A 27,509-nucleotide genomic window follows, 5' to 3' on the forward strand; every position below is an offset into this window, starting at 1 on the left:
CTTAATGATATATGCTTTCTATCAAATTATTACAATGATTATATTATATGTTTAAAAATTATCTTTAATTTTAAAATAACTTTAAAAATAACTAATCTTATCTTAATGATATTTGCTTTCTACCAAATTATTACATACAAGTATAGTAAAACCTTTTGACACAATTATTGAAATCTTATTGAAATTTTACATATCCCATAAATTACTTGCTTTCACCACCATATCATTGATTAGTATTCAAATTGTTCATCATTTCTTCTAAATTTTGAATTAACACAGTGTAAAAAAGAGAATTAACTTTTATACCAATAGATTTACCAATATTATTGAAATTTAATTATTTATTGATTAAGAAAAATGGATTAATGGATCTTTTTTCTACTTAATTAAGTATGAATATATAATTCTGGATTTATGGTCATTATAAAAATTTAAATTATCTAAAAAATATTTATAAAATAGAATATCTACCAAGTTTTGGATATGGGGTACATTATTTGATGTATACTATCATATTATAGTGAAAGTATGTAAACAAATTTTTAAAAATTAGTAAATAATTGAACATTTAAAATAAATTAAGTTTTTAAAATTAATATGAATGAACATGTAGAACTGTTGTTAATTTTTATATTTATATTATTCATATTTGTATAAATTCACAATAAATAAAAAAAAGACCGTGCTAAGGCACGGGTAAAATTCTAGTTATGTATGATAGAATCTCCGTTATTAATACATTCATAACCTCAATTACATACAATGTACCAATAAACGTTCCTTATTTCAATGAAATAGGACTCTAATATGTATTATTAAATTATAATTTCAAAATATTTGTACATCATTATATTTTAGTCAGATTTCTGTTGTTCTCCAAATTTACTAGTAGATAAGAATAAAATAAAATGCTATTAAAGTATGATAACTATTACAGGATTTAGGTTTATACTATTTATGGCAAATACGAAGTGCAAAATTTTGATATTACGTGCTAATATAAAGTTTAAACATGCCGAGATATTATGTGTTATTAAATTTGTGTGGCATATGTTTTCTTAAGCATGTTTTAAAATCACCAAATTTCAAATTTTGACGAGCAATGGGGGTCTTAGCTTGGGTACTTTTCATGCTGACAAGTAAAGATTATCTCTAACAAAGAATTATATATGTATTAACAATTGCATTAATTGTATGAAGTTGTGAAATTTATTGTTTAGAAATATAATTCTTAGATAATTCAATTCTAGTTTTTGACTTGTGATAGTTCAACTTGTTACTTCAAGATTTTGACTTTGACATAGTATTATATACATGTCAATAAATAAACTCAACAACTTTCATCCAATCATGCAACTAGAGATTCAATTAGAGTTATTAATCCTTTTATAATTAGAAATTTGATCCTTTTCAATGAAAATTGTATATAAGAAATTGGAAGAGATCAATGCAGGATATAAGCTGGTATGTCAATCTCATTTTTCACTAATGATCATTACTAACAATACTTCCAAATTAATATTTGTACTTTATAATGTAATCTATAATACAAAATGTTTTAGTGATTCCTTATTTTTCTACTCATTGTTGACATGTGTTGATGAAACAATTAACTATAATTTTGGAGATTCTATGGAGTGATAGTACCATGCCAATTTTTGCTTCACTATATTAATAGAACTTCTGTCATTTAGAAACTGTAATCAAGCTTGGATTAGCTGTTTTTGGGGGTGTTTTTGAAAAATTTTGCTGTAGCAGAGTTTTTAGAGTATATTTTGGAATATTTTTAGAAAATATTTTGGGATATTTAAGAGTAGAAGAATTTCTAGAATATATTTTGAGATATTTTTTAAAATTTTAAAAAAATTTAAACTAATTTTTAGATTACTTTTTAGAGTACTTTTTAAAAATTTTTGTTGTATTTGAAAAACTAGTTTTTGAAAAACACTCCTATCCAAGATGAGAGCGAGTCTGACTTTTTCTGGTCATTATGGATAGATTATCAATAATATACTGCGTCGAATTTACAATATTGCTTAAATAGCATATTAAGTATTATATTGAATTTTCTTAATTTTTGGTTCAATTGTGTAGATTAATGCTCACTATAAAAACAACACATAATGGAAACACAATTGAATTACTTATGATGTATTCTTGCAAAAGAAAATTCATTGTAAAAATTCTATATATATAAATATATATATGCACATATATATTGAAAAAAATGTTGATATATGTGTGTGTGTGTGTGTGTATGTGTATCCATAAAAAGTAGTAGTTCCAATAGTATAATATTAGCCATCTATATCGATGATTTGTGAGACTACTACTAATAAAGTAGAGATGTTAAAAAATATATAGATATATACTTACTGTAATTGGAAATGGATGAGAAATTTTTTTGCTGAATGTTGGATTAACATAATTAACATATTGGGTCATTATTAGGAACAATTTGACTTTAACGTCAATAATATCATATCTTTGATATTATATATCTGTGACAAAAATTTGAATTCAAATTTGAGTTAAAGATATAATATACTGTTGTAATTGTTTACAACAATTGGGACATGAATATCTTTAAACATTCTCTAATAATTTCAAGACAAAGATGGACTCCTTAATCGATTTAGATAAAATGGGTCACGAAATTATTTCAAAAGTTAACTTTGCTTACATCAAGTTCACTTGGAAAAAACTAAAAGTTTTTGGAGTTGTTTCATAAAAAATCTGGATGTAAGTGGTTCACCTTCTTCCTAATAATTGTTTCTTTCTTTTATAGGTAATTTCTTAAGAAAGCTTTGCAAATTATGTGAAGAATATTTTACGATAAAATTATTATTATGTGGAAATGTAATGTTAGACTTTCGAAACATTTATTATGTTAAGAATATTATTTTTGTGTAAAGTTGGATTAATTTTTGCTTTCAATAATTGCTAACTTTTATCATTTTTTAAAAATAGAAATCTATTTTATTAATCACCATGAAAGTACAAAAGTTCGTAAACAACATTGAAATTCACCGAACTCTTGCACGAAATCTTGGAAATCCTAATCTATCAAGTCTAACTTCACCACGAACCATAGCAGGTAGAACCGCAAAAGTATCAAAAATACAATCAATCTCTAGTGCAACCCTTACGTTGGCAAGTCTGTCAGCTGGCTTATTCGCCTCCCTGTAATAGTACTAGATAACACGAAAATGATGCTGGTACCTCATCAACTCATCTAGTTCCTGTTGCAATCTCCAAGGGCATGCAAAGCACCCTTGAATCATCTTTATCAAAACAAGAGAATCATTTTCAATATGCAAATCATAATATCCACGAGATAGGCATTGCCGAACTCTGAAAAGCAAAGACTTAGTATACGTTTGGTTCGCACCTTGGAATCGGATTTAGATTTGAAATCATTCATCTTGGGTTTGGAATGGAGTTAGTCATTCCAATACATCTATTTGATTCAATACCATGAATGTATGCAATTACTATAATTAATATTTGGTTTGTTGGCTCTTTTAAAATAAGATATAAGAAATTTTCACTAATTAGATGTATTAGTAAATTTAGTATAACTAATTAATAATTTCTATTAATAAACATGTATAATTATTAGTATAATTGATAATATCAATTATATATCATATATTAATATACATTATATAATACATATAACAAATAATATCATTATTATAAATTTGTAACTAATTAAATTAAATGTTATATATATAATTAAATATAATTATACTAATATTATAATATCATTATATATAATTATAAATATATATTATATATAAATATTAATTATACTAATCTATTATATAATTATAATGTATATTATATATTAAATATAATTATAATTATAATTATAATATATTATTATATACACATATATTATAATTATAATAATTATTATATTTATAATTATATAATATATTAGTATTATATACACATATATATTATATATACACATATAATATATAATTAAAATATATATAAATATCAATATATATTTATAATATTGTAATATAGTATAATATATTTATAAATATATTATATAATATATAATATAATTATAATATATATATTTATTATATATTTATAAATATATTATATAATTATAATATATTTTTATATAATATATAATATATTTGTATATAATAATATATTATAATTATATTGATAATATATGTGTATATAATAATTATAAATATATTATAAAATTATACTAACATTATAATAAAATATATAATTACAAAGGATTAATCTCCTATACACTGACAATGTATACACTTTCACCATTAGATGCATGACACATAATTTAAATTTGAATTTGAAACTCAAATTTTGCGTATGTGTCATTTATCCAATAATAATAGTGTATACACCGTCAGTGTATATACGATTTACTCTAATTATAATTAAATATTATAATTGTAATATATATTATATAATTATATATATGTATATGTATACAATTATATATTAATTTTTTTAACAGGTGGCGGGGCGGGTATCATTTCTAAATGGGGGAAAAAATTCCCCCTGCCCCATTAGCCTACCACGGAGTGGGTGGCCCAATTGCCATCCCTAGTTTTCAATAAATTATATAGGAATCAGACTTGGATTTCGTCTAAAATCCTCCAGGTTACTAGAGAATTGGAGAATTTCAAATTTTTAAATATCATTCCAAAATCTCAATTTCAATGGTAGTAATCCAAACAACAATTATGGAATTTATTCCAATTCTCCATTCCAAAACTCTCTTACCAAACGCCATGTTAAGCTTCGCATGCAAATGTGGCAAATGGCCAAAGAAACATGAATAACCAAAGACAAAATTCCCTTGCACATCACGTAGCAAACCACCCCCACCACTTAAGCTTGGGTTTCTTTTAGAGCACCCATCCGAATTTATATATGCCACCATTGGAGCCACCCATCTCAGAAAGACTAAGACTTTTCACGGCTGACCAATCAAGAAAGAATGGGCTAACTTTTATCATGGTTTTCCTTTAGATAAAAAATAATGAGTTTGGGATTGTGAGATCGTATATCCCTTTTATCATGGTTTTCCCTTAGATAAAAAATAATGAGTTTGGGATTGTGAGATCGTATATCCCTTATAATATAAGAGGCAAGGCTAACAAAGTCAATAAATTTGAATTATGTAGGTATTGTTTTTGCTGAATATAGACAAGCAATAATTTTAAAAATTATGATATGTCTTGAAAATTTGATGTCTAAAATTTCTGGATCTTGGTAGTTATTCATGGAAAAGAAAAACTCTAAAAGAGTGAGCAGAAATTGAGCCAATATATTAAAGAGTTATGATTGGGCAATAGTTTAGTGCTTGTCCTACAATTGTGGGTTAGTTATAAGCAAAAGGATCTTAATATAGATTGTTGTATTGGGGGAGGGGGAAGGGATTGGTCGAGCGGTTCGGGGAAAGGGAATGTAAGTGAGAGGCACCGGGTTCGAATTCTTCCATTTACACCAAAAAAAAATTAAGAAAAATATTGTTGTATTCTTTGTATTGATAGAGAATATGATCACATAATAATTGGTGCATATTAATTCCTTTTGTATAAATAGTAATTGTACACATTAAAGACAATGATTCCTTTGTTGCTGCTAAATGTAAGGTAATGAACTTCTCTTATTAATAAAAGTCTCATATTTTGCTAAAAAAAGATATAACAGTTGTCAAAAGATGGCAAGAGAATAGAAAACAAAGTGAAACGATTCATTTTTGATAGAAGATGGTTGAAAAAGGATGGGCTGGAACATGTAATAAAACAGGCCTGGGAGGAGGAGCAAATAGTCTCGAGTATGTATAAAGTGCACAGAAAAGTTGCAAATTGCAGAGTAGCTATTCTCAAATGGAGAAATAACTTCCAAAGAAATGCCAGAAAGAGAATTGAAAGTCTTAAAAAACTCCTGGAGGAACTCCAAAATTGAGTGCCAAGACAAACAGGGAAGAAACAAGGCACTTAAAATGCAATTGAAGGAGGCTTATGCTGAAGAGGAGCTCTTTTGGAGCCAGAAATCTAGAGTCCAATGACTAAAGGAGGGTGATAGGAATACTCATTTTTTCCACTCTAGTGTGAAAGGAAGAAGAAAGAGGAACAAGATTCAAAAGATACAAAGAGAGGACAGCTCATGGACAAACACAGAAGAGGAAATTGGAGAAGAAGCGGTGAAGCAATTTAAAGACCTTTTCTATAGCAAGGGAGTGGATCAGGCAGATATGGGTTTGGAAGGAATATCATAGACCATCATAGACCAAATGAACACAGACCTCATTCAACCTGTTAAGGAGAAAGAAATTAAAGAAGCCTTGTTCTCCATGAACCCAACAAAATCCCCTGGTTCAAATGGCATGACACCAATCTTCTTTCAGAAATTCTGGCATATCCTTAAAGCAGATATCATACAAGCCATTAAAAGTTTCTTTCATTCTGGACACATGTTGAAAGCAGTAAACCATACCATCATATCCCTCATTCCTAAGGTAGAGAACCCCACTGAGGTCCAGCAGTATAGGCCAATAAATCTTTGTAATGTCCTGCACAAAATCATTTCCAAAATTTTATCAAACAGACTGAAAAAAGTTTTGGAAAACTGCATCAGCAAAAACCAGGCAACCTTTGTGAGAACTCGGGAAAAATTTATGGGTACACTTCGAACTTATATCATTACATTTAATTTGTTATTAAAAATCTTATGTATAACAAATAATTGGTTAAATTAAATGCCTAATTGAATTCCTATAAATTGAGAATTTAGAAAATAAATTCAATAAGTACATGTCTAGAAGTGTAGAAAAATTTTACAAATTAAATAAATATATGACGTGCATATCGCAAATTGTGTTAATTGCAAATATTACTAGACACGTAACATACACTAGAAGTTTAACAAGTACATGTCTAATAAGTTTTCTTTAAAGCTAAATGTGTCAAAATCAATGTAAGAAATTTTTAAGGTAAATGCAAATTAGAACAACGAAATTTTGAATCAATGTATGAGACGATAAAATTGCGGACTCCTGGCAAACAAATGAACTAAAGACCAAACCAACCTTAGACCTTTGGTTAATCTTCCATGCAGCCAAGAAACCAACTAACGGTACAACATAAAACCAAACTGAAAGATAGGCAATTGTTTACCAAGATTAAGCGGTGGAAGGGAGAAATCAGTAGGATTTGGCTTCTAGCTGTGGGCGGTGAATAAAACCTGTGATGACAGCTGCCCATTTGTTTACTACATGAAGTGATGACCAAAAGGGGGAAAGAGGACAGCGGTGAAATTGTTTGGGCGGTGGCCGAGTGAAGAAACACATTTCATTTCTTTCTTACCAATCAAATATTAAGAGTAAGACTGAGAGAGAGAGAGACGAAACCACATTTCTTTATCTCAGTACTCAAACCAGAGGGAGAAAAAGGAAATATATCTGATTTCCTCTTGCTTCCAGTCGCAACCGAGAGAGAGTGAGGAGGGGAGAGTTAGAGAAACCAGCTTGTAACCCCAGTACCGTGAGCCGAAAGTCAATACAAAGGGGAGTCTGGTGCAGTTTAGGAACTGAAGCAGGAAACCATACGTGCAGCCTGCAAATTTTTTTTTCAAACACTAGGTGGAAGGAAAGAGGTAAATGACTGCAATAATCTTTCGATCATCTGGTATAATTGACTGCCTAGGTTGCATGTTCAATTCTAGATAGGAAGCTGAGTTTAACGTTGCTAATGACTGACTAAAAGTTGAAAAGAAAAACTGTGGCAACCAGAAAGAGTAAGCCGGAAAAGATTGGAGTTCGCTGCTGGAATTTTTTTCAGTTTCAGCCGAGGGAAAAGAAAGAATAATATCAGGTTTCCTTGTTGATTTTGCTCCAAAATTTTACCCTGAAACTTGATTCGTTGCATAGTATCCTAGCTTTAACCTGCATGGAAGACTTGTGTATAAATAACGAAACTTTGAAGAGCTTCATGTTGTATTATCAGCTGCTGCATGCGTTTCTTTCAATTTGACCGAGTAGAAGGCCTGGTTCAGCTATGGTTTCAGCTCCTTGGCTGTTTCCTGCAAACCCTTTGCGTCTAACTGATTTACAGAGTTGAAACCTGTCCTAATGCCTCTAAACTTTAACCAGAAAAACAGGAATGAGTAGGATCTAAACTGAGTGATGAAGGGGGGGAACAAGTTCACTGATTGCAGGTTGTTGGCCGAGGGAAGGAAGCAGAAGGTGCTTCTGACAGGCCATTTTTGACCTTAAAAATGTGAGAACTGGGTGTCGATGTCTTTATAAGAAATGTAGGTCTATGTCTTAGTTTCGAAACGCTATAAAATTTGCCTCAATCCGATAAGCATAGCTCTAGTTATGATCAAAACACCAGAGGATGGCAAAGCTGCCATCTTCCTTGTTCCTCATTGCTTTCTTTTATTTCCCGAATGCATTTTGCTATAATGCTAGCCGTGAGGAAACCTATTTTTTTTTTAACAACATTTCATCTAATTTCCAACCTTGTAAGCTTTCATAAATGGTAGCTACAGTTGTTTTGAGATTTAATGGCTATATATAGTTCTACGAGTAGAGCTAAATTAAAGCAAATGAGACGAAAACTCATGAAAGTTACGTACCTGAATTGGCTTCTAATCACTTAATATTGTCCTTACAAATATTTTAAAGACTATAAAATTGGAGGAACTGGTGTAGTGGAATAAAATTTAAATTCCAGATAACCTAGAGTTTAATCAATTAAAATGGCACCAATGGAATACTCCTAAACCTTAATCTTAGAATCTTGAGTGGAAAATGATTTAATCCTAAAATAAATATTTTTATAAATCGTTAACCGGGGAAATACGTATGTTTCTTGATTTAAGACAATAAAGTCAATAAGTCTCGAAATAAATTGGGGAATAAATATTGGGGGATAAATATTGCGTGTATTTTGTATTTTAAGGTCAAACTTGATTTTAATAAGTTAAACAATAAGGTAGAATAAATGTTGAATATGTTATATTTTATATTTTAAAGTCAAACTTAATTTGAATAATTTAAATAATAGGCGAACATCTACAAATTGTAAATTTACCAATTTAAATAATAGGTGAACATCTACAAATTGTAAATTTACCATGGAATTATATATTTATCTCAGGAAGTAGCTGCGAGCCAGGAAACAAACCCAAGGCTCGAGAGTAATTTATTTAAGAGTTTGGTGAGTGTTTTTCGAATTTATGTGTTTAACTGTTTATGTTTACTTAAGTAAAATTATGTGATAAATGTGCTTATTATGAAATATTGTTAAGTGATTCATTGCAAAGTGTATTTTAATTGTCCCTCGCCTTCTAAGACGAGAGTGTACTTTATTGCACTCGATTTAGTTGAGGTTGAAGGTCGATAATTGACTGAATGTTACTGTAAGTGCGCATGAATGTAAGCCGTATGTGTGCCTCGCCACATCGGCTGAACTGGGCCCCAAAACCCTCTGTTCAACGGACTATTCGAGCCAGCAAAGGGCTTGGTCGGGTAGGACTGTAGTTTTGGGTAAATGTTTCGGTATACTCGAGTATTACCATGAGGTTGGGAGATTATTGAACTGATTATTGAATGTAGGGGATTGTTTATTATTTTGGAGGACATAAAGAGGTGAATTGGCGGAATGTACAATGATATTGAAATGAATGTACAATGACAGTGAAATGATTGTCTCTTGACACTGAAATGAATGCTCAATGACATTGAAGTGGCTCTAATGCGAGCACCGTATCCTTTTAAAAGTGATTGTTTAGTGAAGTGTTTCCCCAATTGCTTAATGAAAGTGATTGTACAGTGAAATGTGCACTACTTGCTTAATTGTACTGATTTAAGGGTTTATTAAAAGTTACTTGCTCGGCAAACCTCACTGAGCTTTAACTCAGCCCTTTAGTTTTGTTTTCCTTATAGGAGTTGGTGGTCGGGGAACGAACGAGGGATCTTAGGAAATTAACGTGAAGACTTTTGTGATTGTAAATCCTTTAGTTTCATATTATGGTTGAAACTTTTGTATTGAATTTGGTATTGTAAAAGATTTGAGCGTTTGGTTTTGGTTTATCAAAATGTTATTTCTGAAGTTAATGTTAGTGAGTTCTAGCGAAAGTCGGGCAGGTGGTCCGCTAACTCCTAGGGTATGCTCTGAGAGAAAGTGGGGTCGTCACAGCCTTTGTGCCTGGAAGATAAATTTTGGATAATGTTATAATCTCTCATGAATACTTGCATTACCTCAAAAACAAAAGACAGGGGTCTCAAGGTTTTATGGCTTTAAAATTAGATATGTCAAAAACTTATGACAGGGTGGAGTGGGGATACCTGAAAGCAATCATGGCAAGAATGGGGTTCTGTGATATGTGGATCAACTGGATAATGGAGTGCATCACAACAGCTACGTTCTCTTTCAACATAAATGGGGAACCAAAAGGTTATGTAATACCTTCAAGGGGAATTAGGCATGGTGATCCTTTGTCACCTTACCTATTCCTACTAGTATGAGAAGGCTTTTCGAATTTGTTGGCTCAAGCAGAGAGGAATCACAGGTTGACTGGAATGAAGATTAGTAGAAATGGCACTTCAATAACTCACCTCTTCTTTACAGATGACTCCTTGATATTTTGCAAAGCAGAAAAGACTCAAGCTGAAGAAGCGATGGAAATTTTGAAGAAATATGAAAAAGGCTCAGGACAGATGATCAATATGGAAAAATCCTCAGTGTTCTTTAGTAAGAATATGGAACAGGATGAACAAAGTGAGATTTGCAACAGATTAGGAAACATAAAGGTGGTGAAACAAGGGAAGTACTTGGGCTGCCAATGGTTATCACAAGAACCAAAGACCAAATCTTTGGTTTTATCAGAGAAAAATGCCAGAAAACAATCTCTAACTGGTGCAACAAGAAGCTAAGCCAAGCAGGGAAGGAGATTTTGCTGAAAACAATAACTATGGCAATGCCAACTTATGCAATGTCATGCTTCAAGCTTCCAGTGAAGTTATGCAAAGAAATAAATGTGTTGATGGCAAGATTCTGGTAGGGAGAAGACAGTGGAAAAAGAAAAATTCACTGGTGTTCATAGAAAAAGATGACAGCTGACAAGAACACTGGGGGATTAGGATTCAAAGACCTCCAAGGTTTCAATAAAGCTTTGCTGGGCAAACAGATTTGGAGGCTACTCACATGCCCGAATCTACTGATGAGTAAAGTGATGAAAGCTAAATACTATCCCAAGGAATCACCATTGAGATGTGAAGTAAAAGGTAACTCATCCTAGATATGGAAAAGTCTGATGGGAGCAAGAGAGGAAGTGCAAAGACGAGCAAGAAAGAAAATTGGAAATGGCAAAAGCACCAACATTTGGGAGGATGCCTGGATACAGGAATGCAAGAGAGGTAAACTAGAATCCCCTAAACCCCCAGATTGCAAGATCAGTAAAGTGAGTGATTTGATATCCAACTTTAGATGGAATTCACCACTCATATTTAGGATCTTTAGTTCAAAGGAAGCTGGAAAAAAAATACTCAAGATGCCTGTAAGCTGAACTGGTAGACCTGATTGCTACTTTTGGAGCCATAGCAACAATGGACAATACACGGTCAGGTCAGCATATGAAGCAATGACAAGAGAGGATAGGCAGTTGAAAACACATGAGAGAAATGAGGGAGAAACAAGCTGGGTAGGGGGAATTGAAAAAGCTTGGAAACAACTATGGAAGATTAGGATAAAGCACAAGCAAAAGTTGTTTCTATGGAAGAGCTTGCATCAAGCATTACCAGGAAGGGAAGCAATATATAGAAGAATAGGAAAAGGTGATATGATCTGCAAGGTGTGTGGAGAAAACAGTGAGACAGTGGAACATATATTCTTCCAATGCAGAAGAGCATGAATGATATGGCAGATGGCACCACTACAGTGGGATGGACTTAAGGAATATACAAGTGATTTCAGAAGGTGGTGGAGTAAGCTAATGGAAGTGAAGGCCAGAAAGGATGGAATGGAACACATAGTGGACATACTTTGGCAGATTTGGAAAGCCAGGAATGAAACAGAATTTGAAGAGAAAGATAGACATCCAATGGAAGTAATTAGAAAAGCAGTCAAGGAGTGGGAGGAATATCAAAAATCTCAACAGACAGAACATCAGATGAGCATCTCAGAAACAGAAATAGCACATGAACAAGAGGAAAGGGTGGGGGAAGATGAAAACATGCTGAACATTTGTGAAGATGTGGGGCAACATGTAGAAGGTCAGAACATGGGAATTGGAATCACAACAGAAAATAATATGAGCCAGATATGTGCAGCTTGGATATTGAAAGAGAGAAGCACTGGATTAGTTGTGCTGGATAATCTTCTAGCTATACAATTGGCACTATGTAAGATAAAGGAACAAGGCTGGCAGTCCATCAAGATCCAAACACCATGCTCTCAGGTCCTAAAATTGATCAGGAATCAAGCCTCAAGAGATATACGTTTAGCAGCTCACCTAGAGGACATAAAAGACCTCAGCTCAATGTTTAGGACATGCTCATTTGATAGTTTGCCTGGTGAATTTAATAGGCTCAGTGTAAGACTGAGTAAATTAGCAACGCACATACATTTTGATGAGGAATTCCTAGATCCTCAGTGTCTCAATACACTTTTGTAAAGCCCAAGTTTGAGCCCTTGCTCATATATTGTAATGTTCTCTTATTAGCAATAAATATTTCTATTGTTTCAGGAAAAAAAAGAATAGAAAACAAAGCACAAAAGAGTAGGACATTAGAATTAATTAATCAATGTATTGCTTCCATCGAACACTAATATTTCATTGAATTGTGGCATTCAAATAAGTAAAATAATTGACTATAGTTATTATAACTATTTAATTTACTTTTCAATATCAATGTCAATGCATTTTGAGCACAGTGGACACTTTATATATAAAGACAAGATTTAAGCACTTCTACCTAAAGAGTTAAAATCCATGTTTGGAAACTGTTCAAAAAGACTTGTGGAATAAAATTGACCATTTTTTATAGGCCAGAAATTATTGTTTGAGCAAAAGACTATGAGGTGCCTACTAAACGAGTTCAATTTAAATGTTTGTGAAATATAGATTTGCTACAAGATATACCATGATCATCAAAGAAATGTTAATGATATTTGAACATGTATATTAAACATGAAGCATATTTCGCTGTTGGTTCTTCATCCGTGGTTGCCGGGACCCTTGATTTTTTCATTTGTTCATGCAAAATGTTCAATGGAGAAATGTCGTGAATTATGATACAACTTGCTAAGTGATAAATCTAGTGCTTCTCCGTGGTGTATTGGGGGAGATTTTAATATCATAACGGCCCCCACAAAAAATGGGGAGGCTGGCCCTTCTCAATGGCTGAAGGCGTGGAGTTTCTGGCGTTCATGGAAGAGGCTAGGATTTTTTATGCTGGATTTTCGGGATCGAGTTTTACGTGGTGTAATAATAGGAGGGGACGAACGCGAATTTGGAAACGGCTAGATAGATTGTTAATCAATGGAGAGTGTCAAGGTGTTGCTTCGGCAATCTTTGTTGTCCATCTAGCAAGGCACCCATCGAACCACTCCTCGCTGAAAATCTCGTTTGCTTCCAGGATAGACAATAAACCGCGACCGTTTCGATTCTTAAATATATGGGCAGCAAGATCAGATTTATTGGAGGTAATTCGACGGGCCTGGAATGTGGATATGCCGGGCTCCCCTTTGCGGATTTTGTGCTCTAAACTGCTGGCGACTAAGAGGGGTATTCAGGAATAGAATAAGCAATCCTTTGGGAATATTTTTGATGCGGTCAGGGAGGCGGAGGTAGGCTTATTAAGAGCCGAAGCGGCTGCTGAGAATGATGTCTTTGAGGCGGCGCAAGTTGAGCTACAAAAGGCCCAAGCGGAGTTTAGGAGGACGCTAGCGGTGGAAGAACAATATTGGCGTTAGAAGGCTAGAGTAAAATGGCTTCGTAGTGGAGACCGGAACACCAAGTACTTTCACTCGGTGGTTCAGCAGAGACGGGTCCAAATAGGGGTGCAAACGAGCCGAGCTCGAGTCGAGCTTTGGCTAATCGAGCCGAGCTCGAGTTAATTTTGTGAAGCTCGAACTCGAGCTCAAAATATCAAGCTCGAGCTCGAGCTTAAAAAAATAATTATTATTATTTTATTTTTAAAAAATAAAAAATAATTATTTATTTTTAAAAATGAATAAAACAATAATTTTTTTAACAAATAATAAAATATTAGGGATATATATGTAATTTTACTATTAAAATAAAAAATAAAAAATAAAAAAAAATATATAATTGAACTCGCGAGCCAACGAGCTTAATGTTTTTGAGCTCGAGCTCGAGCTCAAAATCGACTTAATTAGCTCGAGCTCGAGTCGAGCTCGATATTGACGAGCTCGAGTCGAGCTCATATTCGAGCCGCTCGCGATCGGCTCGATTCGCGAAACACCCCTAAGTCCAAGGAATGATACATAGAATTAAGAAAGCAGATGGATTATGGGTGGAGGACGATGAAGCGATAGCAAATGAGGCGGTTGCATATTTTTCTGATCTGTTTTCTGGATCCACAAATTCCAAGTTGGGTGGGTTGCTAAACTTAATTCCATCGATGCTCATAGGGGAGGATAATATGGGGTTAGAAGAGGTGCCGACCATGGAAGAAGTTAGATGAGTGGTGTTCGCAATGGATGGAGAAAGTGGTTTTATGAGTAAGTTCTTTACCTTTGCTTGGGACATCATTGCTAATGATGTTCATAGGGCAGTGGTGAGCTTCTTTTGTGGGCCAGAGCTCCCTCGGTTTATCACGTCTACCTCTATAGTGCTGCTTCCAAAAGTTCCTAATCCCCAAGATTTCTCTAAGTTTCGGCCGATAAGTCTTTGTAACTTTTTCAATAAACTGGTTTCCAGGATACTGGTGGAACGTGTAGCTCCGATTTTACCAAAAATTATCTCTCCTCAACAGATAGGGCTTGTCAGAGGGCGGAACACCACGGAAAATTATTTGCTAGCCCAGGAACTGATAACAGGCATTGGTAGGAAATCCCAGAGAGGCAATGTGGCGCTAAAGTTGGACATGGCGAAGGCGTATGACCGGATGTCTTGGGTGCATATCATTGGTGTTTTACGGAAATTTGGCTTTGGGGAGAGGTTTATAGACATGGTATGGCGGTTAGTATCGAATGTCTGGTTCTCGATTATCATTAATGGGGTGTCACATGGGTTCTTCAGATCTTGCAGGGGTTTGTGACAAGGGGATCCCTTATCTCCCGTGCTGTTTGTTATTGGCGCGGAAGTGTTATCCCATGGATTAAATACCTTAGCTCGACAAGTGGGTTTCAGGGGATTTACGGCCCCAAGGGGCTGTCCTACTGTTACCCACCTAGCTTTTACAGATAACGTAATAATTTTTTTGAATGGGTTTTTCGCTGAGTTAAAAAGCATTATGTAGGTATTGGGGACGTATCAGCAATCTTCGGGACAATTGGTGAATGCTTAAAAGAGTGGATACTTAGTTCATCCGTCAATGTCCCCTGCTTGCAGAAGGGTGATTGAGAGGGTCACGTAGTTTTCGCGGCATGTCTTCCCATATCGGTGTCTTGGATTTCCTCTATATATCGGAAGGTGTAAGTCATCATACCTTGGGGAATTAGGTCAGGCTATGCTGCAAAGAATCATCTCCTAGAAAACAAAATTTCTCTCATCGGGGTGAAAATTAACCTTGCTCAAGCATGTTTTGATGTCCATCCCAGTACACTTGTTATCAGCTGCCGTATTACCTGCCTCAGTGTTTAAAATGGTAGAAAAGGTGTGTACAAATTTCCTTTGGGGGGAATCGGAGGAAGGAGTGAAATATCATTGGATTAGCTGGTCTCATTTATGCTATTCGGTTGAGGAGGGAGGAGTGGGACTTAGATGGTTAAGAGATGTTTATGCGGCATTTTCATGCAAACTGTGGTAGCAGTTTAGGACTGGATCGTCGCTCTGGACAGGTTTTATGTGGGCTAAATATTGTAGAGATCTTCACCCATGTCATTGAACTGAGTCGGTATGCCTCGGGGACATGGCGGAGAATGCTAAATATTAGTAGGCAAGTGGAGCTATCTATGGTCAGGCTGATTCAGAAAGGTTCATGTCATTTTTGGTATGATAACTGGATGGAAAATAGCGCATTGTTTCTTAAAACTACGGTGAATCCAACTCTCTCTTTCACAAACTTCATTGCAAATGGGAAGTGGGATGCACACTTGCTCTCCCAAGTTATCCCACTCGACCTATTGCCTTCTGTTTTGCACCACCCGGTCCCTCAGGGGGGGGCAGACTGATGAGGTAGTATGGAGTTTGACTTCATCTGGCAAATTCTCATTGGCATCGGCCTTCGATGAGGTACGTCAAGCTCGAAGTTCTTCGATCGTTCACTCTCACATCTGGCATAGTCGCATCTCATCAAAAGTTTCCTTCTTTATGCTGCGTTTGTTGCTTGTTAGGCTGCCACTACCTAACATTTTATATAAGATGGGTTTTCAGATGCCTTCGAAATGTCTATGCTGTCATGATGGAGCAAGCGAGACGTTGGAACATGTTTTTTCGAAGGGTCAGATTGCGAAGGAGGTATGGAATTATTTTATTAGCATGTATGGTCTCAAGGGTATAGGGTCAGCACTACGAGCTCGGGTAGTGGCTTGGTGGATGTGGGCTCCGAGGTCAGAGAAAAGGCGACTCATCTTCACGATGTTGCCTAGTTTTATTTGCTAACACATTTAGAGGGCAAGGAACAAAACGGTGTTTGATGGGATCCGGATGTGCCCAGTTACTATTTGCCAAGCCATTATCTTTGACATTACGTCAGGGATAGAAATTCATTTTAATCAGAGACTTGGAGTGGTCTCATTCCCCCAGCTGTATGACTGGTCTGGTCAACAAGCTGGCGGCTTTAGATATCAGCTTGTGCGGTGGAAGGCAACGGAGATGGGAGGTCTAACGCTGAATACGGATGGGTGTTCCAAGAGCAATCCAGGATGGAGTGGTGAGGGGGAGATCTTGTGTGATTCATCAGGCAGGCCTATATTGGCTTTCTCGGCGTTCTTTGGGAGAAGATCAAGTTTGCACGCGGAAGTTCTAGCAATGTTAACTGGGCTTCGGCAGTGCGTAGAGAAGGGATTCGTCGATATTGAGATTCAATCGGATTCTCAGGTATTGGTGGGGATTCTTCAACGACACTTTTGGTGCCCATGGCAAATCCGTCGCGAAATAGAGCATCTCTAGAAACTGGTGGAAGATGTGGCGCGGTTTTCTCATTGTTTCAGAGAAGCTAACAGTGTAGCGGATATTTTGGCTAATGTGGGTGTCACTCATCATCAGCATACGTGTATTATCTATGACCACTTAAGCATGTTCCCAAAACTGGCAAGGGGGGAGATTCGACTAGATAGGTTAGGCATGTCATCTGTTAGGAGGATAAAGGGGGAGAGAAGGCGATAGTGCGGGTTGGAAAATTTGTACTTTTGGTTTACCTTTCATCAATAAAGAAAAACCTAGTTTATAAAAAAAAATGAATGAGTGCTTCATTTAAGATTTAACTTTTTAAACAATTCCAAATTGATTACATTTTAATATGGTTTATTAAACATGTCTTTAACTATTAAGCTTATTGAAAATGCCTTAAACCCGAAAATAAACAAATAAAGTATTAAAAAAGATATATTACTGAAGTTAGAAGAAAATTTCCAAATAAATTAACCTTCAACGTTCAAAAATTAAATATGTGGAACATATAAAAGTATAATTTAATTTTTCACTCGCCATATAGTTCTCGATTAAATATAACTATAAACAGTTACAATAAGAAGTTATTTGACATGCGACACAAGTACACCTAAACTAATTAACAATTTAGCTTAATAAAAGTAGTTCTCCAATCAATTAAAATTCCATGATAACTATTTTGAAAATTTTTTAAGGCTAAACCCCATACAGGGGCTACCCCTTAATTTTATTAAAACTGATGAGAATATAAAGACCAAGGCCCATTCAAGCACATGGGGAATTGGAAGATTCAAGTGAAGACTAGTTGATTGCACGAATGCTTGAGTTTAGTAGGATTATTTGATTTTCCTCGTTGATTTTGATTATTTCTCATTTTAAAAAGTCTAGGTAATTAAGATAGTTTAATTGCGGCCCATTTGTTAGTAAGTGAGGCCCAAAATCTTCCTTAAGTATGTAGGGTAGTTTGGTCAAGATTTGGATTAGGGTTAATGCTTGTAAGGGCTATAAATAGCCCCACTTCCTCTTTGTTTTGGGATCGGTTTTTGACTATTAAATACAATTAGTGAGTTTTCACTTTCTCTTTGGCAAGAGAGCTGCCTTTGAATACTTGAGAATCTTCTCAAGTTATTCATCCGAACTTATCAATCGAGTATCTCCTTGATTGTGGCGTTCTACTACCTCCAATTTGGTTCGTTAATTCGAGTAGTTACGGGTTGAGATAATATCAACTACCTCCAATTTGGTTCGTTACTACTCGAATTAACGAACCAAATTGGAGGTAGTAGAACGCCACAATCAAGGAGATACTCGATTGATAAGTTCGGGTGAATAACTTGAGAAGATTCTCAAGTATTCAAAGGCAACTCTCTTGCCAAAGAGAAAGTGAAAACTCACTAATTGTATTTAATAGTCAAAAACTGATCCCAAAACAAAGAGGAAGTGGGGTTATTTATAGCCCTTACAAGCATTAACCCTAATCCAAAAATTGACCAAACTACCCTACATACTTAAGGAAGATTTTGGGCCTCACTTACTAACAAATGGGCCGCAATTAAACTATCTTAATTACCTAGACTTTTTAAAATGAGAAATAATCAAAATCAACGAGAAAAATCAAATAATCCTACTAAACTCAAGCATTCGTGCAATCAACTAGTCTTCACTTGAATCTTCCAATTCCCCATGTGCTTGAATGGGTCTTGGTCTTTATATTCTCATCATAAACATAAATAAAAGTAGAGGAAGCATAAACCTTACCTCCAAATTACACGGGAAATTCCAAAAATTAAAGGAGGAGCACTACTCCCTTATAATGCAAGTGACAACTAAGTTTTACATATTTTTATTGAAGGAAATCCTATTCTATCCATCTGTGACTCGGCTTTGACTAATCTAGGCAAGTGGGCTATCTGTGTGAAATTTGAGTGATTTGCTCTTGACATCCTGCATTAGCGAGTGCATCTGCCAGTCTATGAGCTTGAGGTAACAATAATTAGTCTAGATAAAATAATGACTTAATTGCATGAGCTCCTCTATCTGTTGCTGAATCATCCATGGGCAATGATCTTTCCACTGAAGAATATGAACTAAAAGCATAGAATTTACCTCAACAATAAAGTGATGATACCCTTCCTCCAAACAGGACCGGAACCTAAATAATAGGGCTTTGGCCTCTGCTTGCACGCTAGAGAGAGTACCAAAATAACAAGTGTAAGCCATAACAAAGGAGCCTAAACTATCACTCAAAATTCCTCCACCTCAACCTTGACTCGAATTTCCCTTTGAACACCCATCTGTGTTCAGCTTGAACGCATTCAAAGCTGGTTTTAACCATCTAATCACCTTTGAAGAGTTTCTTGTAGTATACCTCGACACACAATCGATAAACACATGCCATGAATTCTCACCAAACTGTTTTGGAATTTTGCTTATTTTAAAATTTGCTCTTGCTTCTCTAATTTTCCTTTCTTTTTTAATTTTACTTCTCTATTTCTTCCTTACCAAAAGAAACAATGAATAAAGTTTTCTAACATTTACAAGTGTTCTATATGTTGTATTAGAGAGCTAAGTTGATAGCACTATAGTACTTTAAATTGTTAAAACTTCTATTCTTGTAATTAATTTTGAATGAATAATTGTTCTAGTTTGTATCAAAGGAACAAACACTTACAACGTGCAACGCACATATTCCTATACTAGTTTTGTTTAAAGACCGTCACAGTTGTCAATCATTTTCATTGTATAATTTAGAAAGTGATAATTTCAGAAACCTCCTTTGAGGTTTCTAACAATTTTACTTAGCTCCCTTCAGGTTTAGAAAATAATATTGACCTCTCTTGATGCAACAAAATGACTAAAATATTCTCCACTTAATTGATAATTTATTACATGGGAAGGATATATAAAACCAAACGAAAGGGGCTAAAAAAAAAAGGACTGACTAGAATAACTCATCGCGTACAATGCTTCTTGTATTCTCTCCATTCTCTTCTACCTCTTCTCGTCTTCAATCCATTAACACCATCATCTCTTTCATCTACCAACTACACCATCATGCAAACCTGCCATCAGTAGTGTTTATTTTTTATTTTTTTTCTCTCTTTCCTCGTTATTGTACTGTCAACCGCTCTTTTTTTCTTTTTCCTACGTATGGGTTGCATATGTTCAAGAATCAAAATTGTTAAAACCACAAGTTGAGGGAGCCGATAGAATTTCATCTTCGAATTAGATGGAGATTAAGAAGATAGGTGTGATAGGGAAAATAAATCTAACTGATGGGCGATAGTTGGAAGAGGAACAGGGATGAGTGAGGGTTATGTTATTATGTCTTTTTACGTGCTAAGATATTGATATCTTATGTTATTATGTCTTCCAGTGGGGTCTTTTTTTTTGGCGGATTTGCAACTGTTAGTGGTGGTTTGCTATGGAGATTAATTTGTTCTATGTTTCTAAGCACCAATAGAGCTTGAGGTTGCTCTTAATATTGACATGAGGTGGTGGTTGGATAGGTTTTATTCCGTTTTAGGCGTTGGTTTCATAATATGGGATGTGGGTGTTGGTTAACAGAGCCAATATAGTGTCGATTTGGTACTGATGAGGTTGCGAGAGACTTTTAAAGGGTGTTTCAGTTGGTGATTATGGTTGATTTGGAGAGGTAGCAATTCGGGAAGAGCGGGGGCATTTGGGGATAGCAAAATTTATAGAATTCGGAATATAAACTTGGGCTTGCTTGATTAATATGGTTAGGTTTTAACACTCTTGCTATGGGCATAGCATGGGTGAACTTTAGAATTATATATTTTTTAATTGATAAGTAAACCTTTTTCCATTTGCTTTTGAAGTATAACATTTCAAATGGGTGTTTTGCAATATTTCAATATGACTCTAGACTACTGCGTCTATATTGTTATTTAAACAACAAAAGTAGAAGAGGTCGGTATAATTTTTTAAACTTGTAGGGAGCTAAGTGAAATTGTTCGACACCCCAGGAAAGGTTTCTGAAATTATCCCATTTAGAAGAGATAATATAAGTTGTGCCATAATAATGCGTAAAAGTATTTTTACAGCTAAAATGAAAGTAACTACATTTCCGCTATGTCGGGTTTAAGTCAATAAAGATTTAAATAAGATCGTAGCCGAAGCAGCAAATCAAGACATCAGGCACAATTTAAAGAAAACCTATGTTAGATTGCCTTATAAGAAATCTGAAACTGGACAATTGGCATTAAGAAAATACTACTGTATAATCTACACCAAAATAGTTAACCCTCAACGACAGTAAAAGAACCACAAAAGACTATTAATTTGCACCAAACTAGTAAACCTTCAGACACGGTAAAAGAACCATCATAACTGCGACTGAAGCTGTGTCATAATGCAAGTTCTACTTGTTTAGATAGACAACATAAAATAACAGAAAACCATCATTAATTCTTGTAACCTTGAGTAATGATAGTTCTAGATTTCATAGCTAGATCTATTATCGACAAAACATACATACAACATGCTGTATGATATCAAATTTACCTTAAAACTTGAGCCACCTTTTCTCTTTTTCTTTGCTGATGACTGCACTTGAAGCAGATGCATGCGCTGCTTCAGCTTCGGCTAGAAGTTTACGGGTCTCTGTTAGCTTCCTCATAGCAGCCTCATAAACTACCTTCTCTTTCTTGTTTCGAATCACCATTTCTTCTAGTTTCTCAACTCTCATCCTTAACTCCTTTACCTCATCTTCATATGCAACAAGAAGACTCCTATCTTCGTTCCTTCCTGCACCATTTGCCATGTTCTGCTGCTTCTTTGTTGATCCACCATTCAGAGTTTCACCGTGCTTTGCAAGTTGGGTATTTATGAGGCTAAAGACATCTGGTTCAGATTCCTCTTGTTCTTTAGCAGCCCTACAAGCTGCTGCAAATTTTTTCTCACGTTTCCTCTTTCCACCCCTACTTCGCTTCTTTCCTTGATTCTCTTTATCCTTCTTATTTTCCTGATTTTCAACGGCATGATCAAGAGACTGCTTTGGTGGAAGCACTTTAACAGGAATAGGGTCTACAATTCCTTGTCCAGATGCACCTAAACCCATTCCATCCCGATACCCCATGCTTGCCATCATTTTGGAGGCTATACCCCTAGTGTGATTCTCCCACTTAGCAAATATGGCAGTTTCAGTCTGAATGCCTTTTTGTGAGGTCGTTGTTTCCAGAAATCCCAAACCACGGGAGTTATCTTCCCCAGAGTCACTAGAATCAGTTTCTTCTGAGCCTAAATCACTATCTTCTTCATCGCTCACTTCAGCAAATTCTGATAAAGAAAGAGCTCCCACACCAAGCTTTGCAGAGTTTCCATCATCTCGAAAGACAACATGCCCCAGATTGAGCTTCTCATCCCACGATTCTAGTTCAGCTTCTCTCCAGATGCCAAACCTGGCATCTTGCAGTGCCCATATACTTGACCCTGCTAGTGATTGTTCCCATACTGTCGGAATATATTGCTTTAGGGAAGAGATTGGCACATCAACACCTGCAACAACAATTTAGTATAGATGATAGATGACGGAAGCCTAGAAAATATGTTTAAGCAAATTATAAAGAATGCAACTATTTTTAACATCTAGAAAGATAGTCAACTACACAGAATCAGCCATCTGGACACCAGTATGGTAAAGAACATGTAAGACCACAAATACAACCCCTTCTCCTTCCCTCTCTGAAATAGAAAGAGATAAAGGCAAGAGAAGGATAGAAGAAAGCATATATAAGACATGAAAGCAAGAAAAGAAGAGGAAACTATATAAATGAAGGTGGACTGCTCTTAACAAAACACAAATCCACAAAAGGGCAAAAAAATGAATTCCACCACATTTTCTCCTCCAGCAAGCAGAAAAATGTCTCTCCCATTTCACAAACAAGTGTTGTTAGCTCATTTTATCTGGATGAACTAATCCAAAGTGCTAATGTAGAACTCCTTCCCCATTGAGCTATGACAGATCTATTTCTTGGACTATTATGTTGCAACATACCATGTGATAAGCGGCAACTACTACCAAATCGACACCGTTGCTGTAGAAAGAACTTGCACATCTGCACTTTGGTAGTGTAGGATTAGTAAAATGATGCAACCAAAGCCAGCATATGCTATGGAAAAACTCCAATAATAAAACAAAAAATGCTGAAACCTGTTTTAACAATGCCATAGAGCTTTAAGCACATTTTTCTTCTTGTGGACCTCAAAGAGTTAAAAACTTGGTTGAATTAACTAGGAACAACAATGGGAGAAGAACAAGTATAAAAGTGCAAGTTCCAAAAGTTGCACATCAGTAATTTCTGAGGTATTATCCATATCCCACCATTTGTACTTCCTACTATAGTGATCTCTGTGCATGCCAAATTTGAAGTTCATAACAATCGAAATAGCACCTAATCAGAATAGTGATCTCAAAAAGGCTTTACAAATGTAGACTTACTCACTAGGCGTTAAGAACCTATATTTATCTTTCACTTATCCCAACTCTGAAGTTCAAGAGGATTTAGCAGCAGTATGAATCATGCATCCAAGAATGGGAAGTATACGTTGTAAGAATGAAGGGAAGTGATTAACAGTTGTAAATCTAGAATACAATATATGGTGTAAGTCAAAAGAAAAGATACAGCATAGACTTAAAATTGTTGTCAAACTCATTCTAATAAAGGGTCTGTCTATGCACAGATTTAAAAAAACTCCAATTTAAGCTATATTCATATCATCAAATTTGAAACCATGATAAGTACAAAAAAGGACAAAAGATAGATCAATAAACAGCTTAAACTGAACAAATTTCAAGACAAATTAATCTAACATTAGTGCTCAAACTGCTGAACATCTAGACCTGACTTCCCATGTACTCTTTCTATCCATTCCTATAGACAAGAAAATAGGAGCCATTATGAGTCAAAAAAGGAACTACAAGACAAAGTTATGCATCAGTGCGTATCAAATTTTTTGTCCAATTTAAGGTGCAGTAAAAGACATAATACACAGAAAGATGATACTTTCACAGTGTAATACCAACACACAGCACAAGGAACAACACAAGATTAAGATCTTCAGAACTACTTGGCACCAAAAATAACAATAAGAAATACAACCCACTAATTCTATTGGTTTGGTTCATAAGGCCCAGGTTACGTCCAGTGTGGCTTGAAATTTCAAAACTTAGTTACAATTCCTTTTTTCCCTCTCTTTTGTTTCAAAAAAAATTAGAAACATGTCTGCCGGTCTTATACTAAGTAATGTTGAATGCAAATCAGTCTCTAACTGTTGACATATATCTAGCAGTCATCTTTATGGTCCTATACTTGTTTGTTTACAGGTATCCAGTTCAATTTTCTTTAACCATGAAATTCAAAATGAGCTTCTGTAAGTTAACACATGTAATGAACACCTGGAACCTTGGTAACAAAATTTTACATTGTTACCTCAATGATTTGATCCAGTGTTCTTCACATGTTGGTCCAAAATTCCCTTTTGCTTATGCAATAGAAAAACGCTATTCCCAGATCTCCTGCAGGAGCTTTGGAAGATCATGGAGATCTGATTGACTTGGGAGTTAAAAGCACCAAGCCCATCTTATCTCAAACCACCTCACACAACATTGATATCCTATTCAATTGATTTCTTTTTGATTAATTTCTTTTCTTGCAGTCTCAATTTCTTTACTTCTTTAACTTTAGACACATTCACATCAACTGGAAAATGGAGGCTTTCGTCTGTCTTTCAACTTAGCACCCCACCCCTACTTGGCTCGCCAATTTCATTTTGATAATGAAGCAATAAACTTTAAGTATTCTAAAACAAGATGAGTGGCAAATGTATGTGCTGCAGTATCACCAGTTAACAAGACATTAGTAGCTTGCAACTATATGCTATAGATCATGCAACAAATTTAGCTGCATGGAACCACAGTTCAAATAAGCAAAGATCCCATGGATTCTGGTCAAATCTAGTGCAAGGAGGACTTTATTACTTAGATAAAATTATTGTAATGTAAAGATGGTAGTTCCATGCCTGACTTGACCAGAAATCATTATGTGACAGCATATCTATATTAGTTTAGAATGTGCTTTTAATCCAAACTCAAGATACCTGATTCCATTACAACCGAATATGAGATAACATTTTCAATGCATTGTTCATGAAAGCATCAGAGTCTTTGTAGCACTCCAAGGAAATAATAGTGCGAATGACATTAAAAGGGTAATCTAAAAGAATATTAAAGCAATCATGACAAATTACAAAAGGAAGAAAAAACTTGTACTCACCAACATACTTTCAGATGTTGGGGTAAGGAAAGAAATCTTCGCAGAATTGGAACCTTCCAACCCCAGAATGAGGCCATTATACCACCTTCCATCAGTATGCCGGAATCTGCACTTAGATCCAACTGAATAACTTTGATCTACCACTGGTTCTACTTCAACATCATTTGGATCAAGAGATTCCACTTTGACATCCTCGACATGGCCTTTTGGACCTTGTAGAACAAAATCAGCCTCTCGCAATAACCTTGCTCGTTTCAGGTGGAGAAGGCCTTCCTCAACATCTGCAATTGCCTGTACAAGCTCTGCTTGGACCTTATCAAAATGCACATCACAAATCCATTCAGCAATCAAGCAAAGCAAGAACCCACATACATATTTGCATTTACTTGGCAGTTCATAGTATATAATGATAAGTGCTTATCGAGGCTCGTATAAAACATTTAAATCATGTACCTCATTTCCCTGTATAATGGGATTTTCTCATCCGTATCACAACCTAGGATGAACTAAAATTAAAAAATTTCATTTGGTAAAATAAACATTTCCTGTCTCTAGATTAATCAACCGGGGCTTCACGACAATCTGCTACACTAATAACTCTGTTTTATCAGAGAATCGAGATCTCAAGAGTCAATATTTACTGTCTCTAGATTATTCAATTTGCCGGAACAGAATCAATTTCCAAATAAGCAATTTTCATGAATAAAAATCTGTTTTTATCTTTTCAGTTATTAACTAATTAAAATATCCAACCTAACCAATCTTTCAAAAACAATCTACACAACAGAAACAATTAGTCATGGAAAAGAGGAATTTTCGAAACCCTACGTTCTGACAAGAACTTACTAAAAACGGAAGAGAGAGAGAGAGAGAACTAACGGCGAGGAGTTCGGCGTTAGAAGGATCAAGGGCGAGAGCGTCGTTGAGGGTATTGAGAGAACCTCTCTGCTCCTGTAATTGAAGCTCCAGCTGCTCTTCTAGAGCCTTCTCGTCGTCGTCATCCGCCATCGCCCAACCTACGTGCTAGAGAAAACCCCAACGGATTACGGATGACTGAGAGTGAAATTACGGTGGGAGAAATTCCACCCTAGTATTTGGTAATTCTTTGTCTAGTGTTCCTTTTAAAATGGAAAAAAGAAGCTCCAGCTGCTCTTCTAGAGCCTTTTTTCCATTTTAAGTTTGGAGAGAGAGGAGAGGGGGAGAGGTTGTTTGAATTAAGGGTAAAATACAAGGAACCTTCTTATGGTTTCGCGAAAAGACACATTATCCCCTTATTATTTAAAAACCTCCACATAAACACTCTAAATTTCATAACTAAAGTGAAAATTACCTTCTGTTTACCGGCTGACTTTGTCAAAATCCTATCTCTTTTATCTGTGAACTCCTTTGGCATCGATGCAATGTTCAACTCTCTCAGCGTTTTAACGAATCTCAATCCATTCGGAACCATCTCCAGCTTTGGGCAATATACAATTGTCAATACCGAAAGGTTGGGCATGGCTCCTTCATCAACATTCCACTTCTCTAAGTTGTGTAGACATTCAAAACGAAGAAATCTAAGTTGGCCAAAACTTGTTGCCTTGTACCTCATCTCTTTCCCGAGAATATTTAGATTTCGCAAGTGAAGTGACCGGAGATTATGAAGCCTTTCCGGAGTTTCCATGGAATATTCCTCTATCCCCATTGTGGTTAGTTTCAATTTAAGAAGGCTTGCATACATGTATTGGGCTTCGTACTTGGGGAAATTGGCCAGTGGACCGTGTACCTCTAAGACTTGAAGATTGCGACTAGAGAAACATTGACCAATAGCATCTGACAATTTTTTCTTGGTTAAGGCAGCTTCAGGTTGTTTCGGGCCTTAGTTCAGAACTCGTAAATGTCAAGAAAGCTGCTGCTATGGATTCT

General features: G+C 35.3%; 1 protein-coding gene and 1 long non-coding RNA gene across 3 annotated transcripts; one reads left to right on the top strand and one right to left on the bottom strand.

The window, feature by feature from the left end:
• The first annotated feature begins 7,322 nt into the window (after positions 1-7,322).
• Positions 7,323-12,560, top strand: LOC140012543 (uncharacterized). Its single transcript, XR_011819728.1, has 2 exons — positions 7,323-7,656; positions 9,165-12,560. It is a non-coding gene; the product is annotated as an uncharacterized lncRNA (long non-coding RNA).
• A 9,078-nt stretch (positions 12,561-21,638) lies between these two features.
• Positions 21,639-26,795, bottom strand: LOC113704060 (zinc finger CCCH domain-containing protein 18-like). 2 transcript variants are annotated; one of them, XM_027225698.2, is made up of 4 exons: positions 26,484-26,795; positions 25,605-25,916; positions 23,327-23,387; positions 21,639-22,827 (listed from the first exon to the last, which is right to left on the bottom strand). In XM_027225698.2, the coding sequence occupies exons 1-4, from the start codon at positions 26,610-26,612 to the stop codon at positions 21,836-21,838; spliced, it is 1,494 nt and encodes a 497-aa protein (XP_027081499.1). In that variant the 5' UTR covers positions 26,613-26,795; the 3' UTR covers positions 21,639-21,835. The 2 variants fall into 2 exon arrangements, with proteins under 2 accessions (XP_027081499.1, XP_027081500.1); XM_027225699.2 differs by lacking the exon at positions 23,327-23,387 and having other exon boundaries at positions 25,613-25,916; positions 26,484-26,770.
• Between the last annotated feature and the right edge of the window lie 714 nt (positions 26,796-27,509).

This window comes from Coffea arabica, chromosome 8e (genome assembly GCF_036785885.1).
Source record: "Coffea arabica cultivar ET-39 chromosome 8e, Coffea Arabica ET-39 HiFi, whole genome shotgun sequence".
NCBI classification, from domain to species: Eukaryota; Viridiplantae; Streptophyta; class Magnoliopsida; order Gentianales; family Rubiaceae; genus Coffea; species Coffea arabica.

Coding starts and splice junctions, on each gene's coding strand:
- LOC113704060 (XM_027225698.2), bottom strand. CDS start 26,612: ATGGCGGATGACGACGACGAGAAGGCTCTAGAAGAGCAGCTGGAGCTT. Junction 23,388..25,604: donor CAACATCTGAAAGTATGTTG/GTGAGTACAAGT, acceptor ACCAAAGTGCAG/ATGTGCAAGTTCTTTCTACA. Junction 22,828..23,326: donor TAGTTGCCGCTTATCACATG/GTATGTTGCAAC, acceptor TTGTTGTTGCAG/GTGTTGATGTGCCAATCTCT.